Source organism: Mus caroli, unplaced genomic scaffold (genome assembly GCF_978045245.1).
Source record: "Mus caroli unplaced genomic scaffold, Mus_caroli_1 scaffold_16, whole genome shotgun sequence".
In the NCBI taxonomy this organism is placed as follows: Eukaryota; Metazoa; Chordata; class Mammalia; order Rodentia; family Muridae; genus Mus; species Mus caroli.
The window spans coordinates 39,772,731-39,785,327 of record NW_028227271.1 but is presented as its reverse complement, the minus strand read 5'-3'; the positions used below and the strand labels follow the sequence as shown (position 1 = coordinate 39,785,327).

The 12,597-nt window shown below is 46.1% G+C and overlaps 1 protein-coding gene across 6 annotated transcripts in view; it reads right to left on the bottom strand.

Moving 5' to 3' along the window:
• Positions 1–12,597, bottom strand: part of Asap1 (ArfGAP with SH3 domain, ankyrin repeat and PH domain 1) — a 291,999-nt gene that overhangs the window by 210,075 nt on the left and 69,327 nt on the right. For all 6 annotated transcript variants that reach the window (XM_029469556.2, XM_029469561.2, XM_021182730.3 and 3 more), the window contains one exon: positions 10,426–10,552. In XM_029469556.2, the coding sequence (XP_029325416.1) occupies positions 10,426–10,552 (127 nt within the window). The remainder of the gene's footprint in view (positions 1–10,425; positions 10,553–12,597) is intronic.

Genomic DNA, 12,597 nt, shown 5'->3' with positions numbered 1-12,597 from the left:
ACAGTGTTATTTGACTTGGCGCTGTTCCATGTTCTGGGAGGCAGTGCGCTTACTTGCTTTGCTGTGAAAAATATTACTATTATTAAAGCAGGAGCAGCTGCTGGGCCAGCAGTGAGCAGCTCTTTTGATTTGCACTCTGTGGAAATAAGGAGTATCTAATTTTATGTAAACGCTACTAATGTGAATAAACATGGAAAGAAAAAGGAAATGAAATTCATAAAAAAGGAATGATTAATGAATATAAAGGAGCCCCCACCCTCATATCTTTAAAAAAAAAAAAGCGAAAGAACAAACAACAACAAAAAAGGAGACTTTCTTATTTCATGTGTGACCGGGTCGTGAAGAAGCCCTTCCATGGACGCAAAGTCGTTAGTCCTTGTTTATTCTTGTGTCTTGGTTACTTCCCACTGGGAGAAAGCCGATGAAGCCAAGGAGAACCTTTGCTCTGCCTAGTCTTCCAACCATCCTGGGTAACTATAGAAAGATTACTGAAAGAACATCATGCCATCACTTTGGATTCCACTGTTGGTCTTTCTTGACCACATTAGCAAAGCTAAAAGTGTGCAGCACAGTCCTCTAACCACAGCCCTTCATGTATCCCAAATGAATAGAGTAGAAGGGCCAATGAGAGGTAAGAAGTGCAGAGGGAAGCGCATAAAAGCTACTATCTTCCAAGTGTCACCAGATACCAGGCACTTTACCTACCTTCTGTTACCTCCTAGTTCTCCTGACACAAGACCCTGTTGTCTCCACCCAACTCTTACTTAAATAAAAACATAAAGAGGAGGCCAGGAAACCTGGATTTCTGCTTTGCTGTGTCAGCTGTACAGAGGGGGCTGAGGAGGGGGGCTGTTCCTAACCTATTCCCATTCTCTAAGGACCGGGAAGTGCTGAGAAGTGGTGAGAGGGAAGGCTTAACCTGAACAATCACAGGTCCATCATCCTCCCAGAAGCTGACCAAACCAGAGGTGATCTGCTCTTCCAAGCTGGGCCACTCTGCACTTCCCTATGAAATGTGCTTTTCCCACAGCAGAGCTCAAAGATACCAGCTGGTGTCAGGAAGTTATATAGGACCAGTGTGAACATATCTGCCAGTAATCTAGAAGTGAGTAGTGTACTGCCTTTACTGCCTGTCATTCTTCCTCTCGTGTCCTACAGAATATTCTATGAGTCTTTCCAACAAATCCAAACGCTATTTAACTAGTTCTATTTGTGTTTTTCTTTGCTTTATGTGAGTATCTATGTGGGGTGGGTAGAGATTTGAAATTTACCAAAAGGACCATGTGCACCTTTATTTTCTGGGCCCCACCAATCTAATCCACAAAAGGACGGGATGATCTCTGGTTATTTTCCATAACGAAAGAATTATCACCATACCTATTACAGCCTGCTGCATGCTGGGTTTGTTCACTATGGTTGTCCTGGTCTAAACCCCTGGGGCATGATGTTACAGAATACAAAGTATCCCTGCTATGTTAATAACAGAGTGGAGAAGAATGTATATTTTCTTCACATCTGGCAGGAGAAGAAATGGTCTCCATTAATGCAGCCAACTCTGCTTTCTGCAATAGTTGGCACCAAATTCTAACTGTTTTGTGGTTCTTACCTCACTGAGCCATAAGGTTCTGATTTTGTTTTCCTAGCTTCTGGGTGGCTAAATTGGGTACTGTCTTATCAAAGGGATACATATTCCAGCTCTTTGGGGGAAAATTATACCGTGGCCTCAGCATTAAAATTCAGTTCTTATGTAACTGACCGCAAACGGCACCATGGCACAGGGCTGCTCAGATAATGCTCAGGCCCAGGAAGAGTTCACTGTGAACTCATCCATTTAGTTAAAACAAGCAGAGTCATATGGCTCCTAAGCTGAGCCACCCCTACTCCAGATACAATTAAAATTACTTTATGAGATGGCAGCAACTCTATGCCTTAACTAAACAGAAAGATCCTTTCAACTCTAAAGCTCCTGCCTCCAAACCAAAATAGAATCATTTGTGGTCTCAGCGCTTCAAGCTATAATCAGCAAAGCACACTATATTTCAGGTAGGACCAAGGCATACGTGCCTCCCTCGAAATGGACAAAATCAAATATCTGTGTTCATTATATAACAAAACAGCTCATTACCCCAAACTCCAACAAAATCAAAAGAACAGTGTTGCCCAGGATCTGATGCATCAATGAAGGGACCCTGTGGACATGTGGCAGTAAACAAATTAGCTCTGGCTGGCAAAAGCATGGGGCAAGAGGCTGCACAGGGAGCCCATCAAGCTAGCCTAAGTCAGACAGCAACACTAAGCACCGGTTCTCTCATTTAAGGGGTAAGAATTCAGTCACTGAGCAAGCAGCTTACGTTAGCTCAACATGGCTATGACCATGAGCCACAAATGGTCCCAATCTTTAGTTCTACCTTGGTCCCATCTGTGCTGCTAAAACCCAGATCATTGAAGCATATGGAGTCAGCACTGCCACCTGACCTCCTCATCACCTACCTTCCCAAAACACTTCTGCCAACTGTCATCCTGGTGACACACCAGCAATACAATGCACCCACAGTAAACAGCAACAGTCCTGAGGGTAAGAGCCATCACGAATACAGTGATCACCATGCCAGGCAATACTCAGCACTTTACATACGCTGACTCACTCTTCCCGTAAGGAAACAAGAGACAGAGAAAGCTTCAGGAACTTGACCAACAAACATCCTGGAAATCAAACAGCTTAAGTAAACCTGGCAGAAGCGTCCTCTCTATCTACCCAGTGGATCATTACGGGTCCACTGGTAAACCTTCCGCCTGTTTACTTACCTACCAAGGAATGTGTAGTGACAATTATGGAATTTTGGTCTTTTTAAAAACCACAAATATTATCAGAATACGTTTTTGGGTTTTGTTTGTTTTTTAAATCCCATGCGTTCAAGATGGAGCCTCTGCAGACTGTCACAGCAACTGACTGTGATTTGCCTCATGCTCTAGCAGGGGCATGATTTTGCCAGCTACAAGTAGTTTCTGCAACTGTGTGGATTCTGGGGACTTTTTAGAGAATATATAAATGCTAGAGCCCTGAAAGGTTTCGTTGGTTGGTGGGTGGTTGCTGTTGGTAGTGCTTAGTTAATAGTTGTTCAAGGAGGAGGCAGAGGAGAAAGGAAGAAGAAAGAAGAAAGAAAAAATTAGATATCCTGATGGCGAAGTTAAACTTGCCCCAAGGAACTCAACACCCCTAATAAGCAGGAAGTAGCATAATGATAACATCACCCTTTTTCCCCTCTATTCTTTTTTTCTCTTTCATCTAGTGTTAGGGGGTTGAAAGGGTGGGAAAAGGGTGGGGAAGGGTAGAAGAAAGAAGATCCCACAAAGTAGCAAAAGACCAGCTACAGGAATGCTAGGGCCTCTCCCTGGCCTCCTTCCCTATGGGAGGAACACTGACTATAAAGACTTGGATACTCATTGGCTGCTTTTACCAGGTCAGGACATCACTTAATGAGTGTCTCGTGGGCGTTATCTCCTTTTCTATTCAAAAGGATACCACTTTTGAGATGAGGAAACAGACTTAGGTATGATCTCCAGCCCCATCACTTACCCATCGTTAAATAACACGTGTAAGAAGGGATATGCCAGGAAATCCTCAAGTGACTACATGATGTATATGGAACCCAACACTCGGGGCTTCAAAGACCCCACACACAAGGGCAGTTTGCAAAGGCCTGGTCAGTCTGAACATCTGACACAACAGGCTTTTGATGGAGGCCTCTTAACCCAGTATCAAATGTGCCATGGCCTCACATACCATGTTTTTAGAGGCCAGCATTTAACTCAGTGACTGGTATGTGCAAAATGAACTTCCTAACTTCAGGCTTATTCCAGGCTTTCTCTCTAGAAGCTAGATCCAGAGAGTAGTGCTGGAGAAGACTCTCCCAGCAAAGCACAAAAGAGTCAAAAGCCCTGAGTTCAAACCCCTGCCTCATCTTTAGACCTCAGTCTCCACATTGAAAGCAAGAGGACTGACAAAAATCTGTGTGAGCCCCTGTAACTCACCAGCTTTACTCCCCAGGGATGCAAAGTTCCAAGTGTCTTCCGGTGAACAGGAAGCTGAGTAAGACTAATATTTTGCTCCTCCACTTTTTGGTGGCTGTAACCAGCAATCCAAGCATGGGATCAGTGAAAGATTATCAGCACCATACTACTAGCTCAATGAATTAAGAGTCCAAATCAAATGCACAATAGCAGGAGAGTTACACGGAACTACACTACACTAGTAGGGGTGTCCACCAACCTTTCTGTATTATTGTAACTGGTTACTGAATTCAACACAGCTCTCAATGAGCCTCTTGGAGATAGAGTCTCCACACTGCCAACCTCAGACTGGATGTTACTCAAGTTCCCTTTAACTCAACTATATACAGTGATTCCTTAGCAATGAGTATCCTGTAAACCAGGAGGTGGTGGATGGACAGGGAGCTCAAGAGCAGAAAGGATCTAAGAGGCCTACTGTAGCTACAACTTCCGCCACAACTTGCAGTTCTTCAGCCACAACTATGGAGGTTCACAGGCAAAGGGCTGGCCAACAGTTTCAGAATACATATGCCAGGATGGAAGTGGAAGTCACATGGCTTTTTCATAGCTGATCAGCCACACAGAGGACTGCTGGCAGCACCATGTGTGACCTTAACAAATGGACATTTAGGGAGAGGCCTAACCAGACTAAAGCAATTGGCTTGCTGTTTCTCTCCTCCCTAAATTTTATTTATAAACTGTGAAATATATAGAAAATAAGTATGGTTTTAAGTTCATACATTCTGTATCCACAGTCCAAGTCTGTTGCCTACCCTACCAGGAAATCTTGGGACATTTAACCTCTAAACTTTTATGCATGTATGAAAGGAGAATACTAAGAATACCACTCAATTGGCCTTTTATTATGTGAAGATGAAAACAATGTTTTTAAAATAACAAAGATGTATATGAGGGCATATGGCATTACTGTGAAATACAGGACTGATGGATTCACACCTTGCTGTAGGGTGCATGAATCTGAAACACAAGGGAAGCTGCATTCCCTGTTTTTGTAAGCCAACAGTCATTGAACTTTGCTAGGTTCTGAGAAAACGTACCCTAATTACTCTCAGACTGGATCAGAGGCTTGGCCTCCAGAGCCTAGACTTCTACAAAGGATCCTGGTACCACAGGGAGAATTCTCTTTTGTTGGTTTACCTTCAAGAGGTTAGGAACAGATCCAAATACATTTTCTCTACTTTAGGGAAAATGTCCCACAGGGTCTTTATCTAAACCCTCCAGAGAAGGGCTTTGTTGATGCTTCTGTTGTCTAAAACTACATACTTTTTGAAGGTGACTGACTAGTTCTCGAATCCATTAAGACCTGGCTTTAGAATTCCTAGGTGAGAGTCCACAGGCTAGCACTAGAGACCTAATCTTACTTACCAAAGGCTAGATCTCCAGACATCAACAAGAAAGACCAAGCTCAATATTGTGATCAAAACTTCAAAGAGTGGAGCAACACTTACAAAGGAAGTCTGACTGGCGTGCAAGAACACTCTACCCTTGATACTCTAAGTCTCAAGTTCATTTCTGACGGGATGTGAACCAAATACACAGACAGACACACACACACACACACACACATACTCATACACGTGAGATACATAGTTATCTATAAAATGGGACTATTAACAGTAATAGAACAAACATTATATAACAGTATATCTATATGGGGGAGGGGACACGCTAGAGAGATGACTCAGTGGTTAAGAGCACTGGCTACTCTTGCAAAAGACCTGGGTTTGGTTCCCAGCATCCCTGTGGTGACTCACTTCCCTCTGTAACTTTAGTTCCAGGGGATCAGAGGACCTCTTCAGGCTTCTTCAAGCAACAGACACATACATGGTAATACACACATGCAGGCAAACACTGATATACAAAAAATAAAAATAAATCACATATATGTATATATGTGTATATATATACATACATATATACATATATATACATATATATGTGTGTGTATATATATATACATATATATGTGTGTGTATATATATATATATATATACACATACATAACTAGCACATAGTAGGAATATCAGTAGTTGTCAATTGCTGTTACTATTAATATCAAAGAGACCTCTGGTAACCTTTGATCAAATAATTCTAAGCCTTCAAAAACAAGTCTCCAAGCCAGAACCACACTGACATCCAGCAACCTTAGAAAGGCTTTTAGAAGGCACCTTGCAGACACAGTTATTCATCTCTAATCCCCAAGCCTACCAGTATAATGCATTCAATGGTGCATGTATTGGCTGGATGGCAGATTGCAGTATTTAGTTTATATTGCTGTCATGAGTGTTCTTTATTAATTCTCCCATCTATGAACTTAACCTTTCAGTCCTATTAAGAGTTATGGGTTTTTTTTTTCTTTCAATAACATGAGCTTCCAAATAATCCAAATAATAGCCTCAGTGCCCCAGCAGGGCTTGGCAACTGGGACTTCCACACAGATGCTCCTCGAAGATGTGCTGATCAGATGCTGCCCATAGGTCACTTATGTAAGTTCTCACATTTCAAACTGAAACCCATATCCATATCTTTGAAGAAATATTATACTAAAATTACTACTAAGAAGTACCTGGAACATGGGCAGGAGGAAAAGCCAAACTACGAAGGACCTTAGACATCTCTTCGTGAGATCAAAACTGTGTTGTGTGACAGAAGTGAAGCCCCATCTATGTACTACAAAGTCAATAAATATGACTTTGCAGACATTTAGAATGTGAATCTTACCCGGTAACTGTAAAGAATTCCTGAACTCCTTTATTTACTAAGGAAGCCTTAGAGGAAAGTCACCTCTTTGGGCCTTTTCTTCTCAGTAAAGTGGAGATAAGAGCTGTCCTTTTCTCTTCATACTTGACTATGTGTAGACTTTACACAGAGGATGCACATAGCCCTACACAGCTGACTACAGGGAACTATGTATCCCATGTGCCTAAAACTGGCCTTATATGGAGCAGCATCTAAAGAAATGAGCAAAGAGTTATTTCCATCAGCACCAAAGTAAAATGCTGGCAAATAACCAGTAACCTTGATTAATATGATGTGTTCTCCCTTGTACCCAAGGCCCTAAGTATTGGCCACTCCCAATCTTTAAAGACAGAATGTATCCCAGCACCTTGGCCCGTATTCCTACAATGCATGCTTGCTTCTTTCTCAAGCAACCCTTGTCTTCTAGCCCCTTACCCATAACTTTTAAAGGGTCACAAGCAGAACAGCATATACTAGAATGCTCTGATTCCTGAATAAGCAAAGGATTGGCTTTGTGCTTGGAAACCACTTACAGGATGAAACCTTAGCTGAATCCCAGCTGATCCATTCCTGCCTCTTAAAGGCAGCCACTGGTGTCCCAGCCAAACCATTACTTGCCGAACCATATGTGTCCCTCAGCCCTAAAAAGGAAGCCTTGAAGTAAGCCTTTTAGCCTCTCCTTTCCATGTATATCTGATTCATTTCCCAAAGTGCATGTCCCAAGGGGCTTTAAATATAAACATCAGCATCTGCTCCACATGGTGTACTGTTTGACAGGGAGGCACAATGAAAGGGGAAAGTGCTAGCCCCAAATGAATCAATTTGGTGTTCGAAGCTTGGCGCTCTAACAGGTTTTCAGTTAAGCCCCATGTGTGTTAATTAGTCATATAAACAGCAGATAAAGTCACATATAAACAGGAAATTCTTAGCTATCAGAACTAGGAAAAGACTTGCTTCTAAACAATAGTCCAAGCTACCCAAATTACTCCCTATTCTAGAGCGTCCACATCACCAAAAACAAACAAAACAAACAAACTACCCAAAAATTCTAAGAATAACCACAATGACACAAGCCAAATTCTTTCAATTTCCAAATCTCTCACTTGTGAAGAATATGCAAATAACATTTTCTGATATTTTCACAAAGTTTTCCTTTTATTTTGGGAGCAGTAATCCCCCGGCCACCTTCCACCCCATTACAACGATTTATTTTTATTTTTATTTTATTGAGACAGGCTCTTCCTATGTATCCTAGGCTGGGAACTCACAACCCTCTGCTCAGTCTCTGAGTGCTGGCCTCATGGTGTGTGGCATGTCTAGTGCAGGTCTCTGCCCTAGCATTTTATGAAATAAGGTCTTGCTGTGCAGCCCTGGCTGGTCTAGAACTCATTAGGAAGTCCAGGCTAGCCTCAAGCTTGTGGAGGATCCTCCTGCCTCTATCGACCAACTGATTGGATTACAGGTATGTCCCACTACCCAGCCTAATTTTGAAGAACCAGGTTAGCATCTACTGAGGATGGTACCTTCAGCTGTGTTATGATCCAACAGTAAGACGCTAAAAAGATGTTTCATATAAAGAAGAGGTCACCACACAAAGTCAAATCAAATAGACTATGATTCAAGGGTTAAAAAATACACATTGAGGAAAATGACTTCTTAACCAAGCCTGTACTCAAGTTTAGAAAAAGAATGACAAAATTCTGCTATCAATTAATCTACATGCTTTAGGGACAAGAGTATATCAATGTATTCTAATATGTCACTTTTGAACTTTCTAGACTGGTTCTAATTCTTTCTCAAGTCCAAAGGACTATTCTTCTACCTAAGCTCAAACACACACACACACACACACACACACACACACACACACAGGGCTGGGGGCAGATGCTTATTTGACAGCATCTATTCTAACTATTCTAAAAAAAAGGTGCTTCAATATGCACAAATATCCCCCACAGACAGCACCCCAAACACCCTTATCATCTGCTGCACAAACAGAATACAGTAACACTATCTGATTGTGCAGAAAGTTACAGTAACTGACAGCTCTATTAGCAGACAGAGAAGAAGTTATCTGGCAGAAAAATAACCCCACAGCCTAATCAATGTTAAACCCTTTAGAGCCATATCCAGTTAGAAATGGAAAAAGATGACCACACACTCCTAGATGAGCACATTTGTCAGCTTCTTCCAATTATATGATGGACAGAATCACTTTGAGGTTGAATGCCTGGCTACTCTGCTTAATCCCTGATATTAACCGTCAAGCAACTGACAAGTCACAAGGGGGAGGGGTATTCACTACCTCTGCCTTTCAAATACACTTAGGTAGGTAGTATTTCTCCATCCACTTGAATATTCATTTCCATCACTCAACAATGGCTCCAGAGAAAACTCTAGAAACAACCCTTTCTGGAATCAAACAGACCAGTTTATAGCACCTGGCAGGTGGGCAAGATGGGACAAAGAAATCTCCACCGACCCCCTAACATTTCCATCTCTTATGCATGCACCCAAATACCAGTTCTTCATACATTAGACAACTTGACTACCACAGCCAGTTCCAGACAGAACTTCAACATTCCCTACATTACCGAGAGCTGGTCCCTAGCCGCCCTAAATAAAAAAGAGCTCCCTGAACCTCAAATAAACCAGGTGCCTAATTCCCATGGGGGAAACCCTCTTCCTGCCTATACTGTCGTGTTCAGCCAAGACAGGCCTGGCTGCTTAGGATGGGAATATTTTGTGGCACTGAGAAATTGTGCTGAGTTTCTGGGAAACTGCCTTATTTTCACTGGCTTGTTTGTAGCTGTAAATATGTGCTTACGGCGTTTCTTTTCACCCACCCCGCGCTCAAGATTTAAAAGAAATAGCTTTGCCCTTGCCTCTGCCCCTGGACATCTATCCGTTGGAGGGTCCTGATAGGCAGAACTGTTCTTTCCGCAGCTTCTGGTCCCATCTACCAGTCTGATCAGTTCTGCAGACTGCATTGAGTGTCCTGCGGATCTGGTGCAGCAGAGCCCTAGAGAACCAAAGCCACTGGAGCAAGGGGAGCTGGGCGGGGATCTGTTTGTACAGACCTCCTTCCACTGGGCTTTTGCTCACTTTAGACACAGGGGACTAGCAGACACAGGCCCAGGGATGGCAACAGTCTCAATTGAAGTTCCCTTTTACTCCTTTGGGGTTTTCCACCAGCCCTTATCTCTACAGCTAAGCCTGCCTGGCCCCGCTGGGCTGCGGAGAAGTGCATTCACGGCCCACCTCCAAGTCTCTGGCTGGTGACCTTGGCCAAGCAGCCTCGCCTTTCTGCCCTCGGTGGCCTGACGCCACGTACTTCGTGGGTTAGGAAAGGGTCACAATGATGTGGAAGCGCTGAGCAGACTGCCTGGCACCCAGACAGGGTGCAAGGCAGAGAGGATCTCTCTTCTACTCGGGTGTCCAGAGCTCGCTCAGTCCTTCCCCACTTCAGTTCCCCTGGCTTTCAAACCTGCAGAACCCCGGAAAGGGCCGCCAAGGAGGACCAGAGGGGCCGGGGTCTGCCGGAGGGGGTGTGGCTCCCCGAGTCGCCGGGCTCCCCAGGGCCCCAGCCCACCCAGCTGCCAGGCCGCCGCCTACCTCCTCCAGCAGCGTGACGGTGTTCCTGCAGTTGTGCAGCCGCGTGGTGAAGCTGGACGTGGTGGGCGAGTTGTAGTCCTCGGTGGTCTCGGCGATGAACTCGGACACGGAGATCTGGTCCGGCATCCTGCCGCGGGAGGGACGAGACACAAGCGGGGGCGGGCGTGAGTCACGGCGCAGGCTCCCGGGGCCGCCGGGCGGCTCATGAACGCCACGCGCGCAGCCCGACCCGCCGCGGCGCCCGGCCTGGCGCGCGAGGAGCGGAGCGGAGAGGAGCGGAGCGAGCAGCGCAGCGCCCTTCAAACTGCGAGCGGCGCGCGCAGGCGGCCGGGGACGCGCCTCCCCGAGCGCACGCAAGGGGCGGCGGGCGGGGCGGGGCGGGGCGGGGCGGGGCGCGACGGGGAGGGGCGGGGCTGGGCGGAACGGACCGCTCCGGTGGCGCTGACAAGCGGCGAGGCGCGGCGAGGCTCGACCGACTTGGGGCGCTCGCTCCCGCGGAGCGGCGGGCGGCGCGCCCGCGCCAGTCACGGGGACAAACACGGAAGTGCTCTGCGCACGCGCCACGCACGCCCCGCCCGCCCCTCTCTCTCCACTCCCCCCCCCCCCCCGCCCTCCCGCTGCCCGGCCCTCGCGCGGCCCCCACCTCGCAGCCGCCGGCGCTGGTGCTCGTGCCCGTGGGGCTCCGGAACCGCGCCCCACGCACACACACACACACACACACACACACGGCCGCCCCCGGAGCGGTTACTTCAGCGAGCTGGTTACGCGAGCGTTTTTGCAAGAGAGGGACCAAAAAAAAAAAAAAAAAAAAGTTGTTCATGTTCTTTTTTAGTCCCGAGTGGGTGCAGGAAGCGAGGCCCGGAAAGCCGTCTCCCTCCTGCGCGGACCGAGGGATGGGGGCGCAGCCCTGCTGCCCTCTGAACGTCAATGCTGTACCTTGTACAGAGGAGACAGGAAGGCTTGTTTTAAAATACTTTCATCTGTCCAGATGCATTTGGGTTTTTTTTTTTTTTCTACCCCAGAGGACCGCCGAGCATCCGGAGATGCAAAAAGTATTTCTCAGGTGCAAATGCTCTTCACTGCTAAGCAGGAACTGACTTTCTTCTGAGAAAAGTACCAATTCAGCCCCAGCAAGATGTCTACTGTTGTTAGTCCAACATACCCATCTAATTTCTCACCACCGACTGGAAGATTTTGAGAACGGTATCAACAAAACCCACCTAGTCCTTGGGATTGGCCTCCAGGAGCCCTTGAAAGCGTATGACTGGCCTCCATGCAAGCCTGCTTTGGAAGGCAAGCCCTGAGGCCCACTCAGACCTGCCTGCATACCATCCGATATAGCTAGCTAGAGGTTGTGTTCGCTGGCCTTTCTGCCCGCGTGTGGCTCAGGGACCCACGGAGAGGGCTTGTCTTGAGTGAGGACCGGCAGGGAGGGAGGGGAAGACTGCATGTCAAGAGGAAAAGGTTCGCCTCACAAGCTGACAAATTCTGAGATGAGCGATGTCACAAGGGCCACATTCCTGCTGTCTTGGAATTTGCTTTGCAGCAGAGGACCAGACAAATAGGCAATACAGAGGAGTAGGAGAAAATGACAGAGCCATACATAAACCATGGTCAGAGAAGGCTCGGTCAAAGTGTGCAGAATAGAATGGATACACCACTCGATACCCTGTTGGCTGGGAATCTTGGACCCCTAACTGCCTCCCATGAAAGTAGAAGACAGGGACACTCATGCAGGAGGCTGAGTTCATGGATGAGGACTTGCTCTCTGCATAGGAAAAAAATGGGTTAAACTGTGTGCTGTTTCTCTTCCTGGCTTGACCAAATTGGGTGTGCACTGTGCCTCCACTGTGGTTCCTACCAGTGCTCTCCAAGGCAGGGAAGTGTCTCCGCCTACTACAGGAACTTGCTAAGGGAATAAGCATAAAGAAACAACATCCCTGGCAAATTGACCTTTAAAAAAACTAGTGAATAAAGAGGTTAAACATAAACAAGAGTACTTTCTGCCCTCAGTACTTTAAAAGTTTGGTTTGGGAGACATGGAGAGTGAAGCTCTCAGGGAGAAAATAAGGCAGGAGGAGATTGGCAGCTGACCACGCACAAGGGCAGGCTCACTGGTTGCCACGGCTGCAAGATGTAGCATTTGGAGAATGAACAATCCAGAAGGGAATC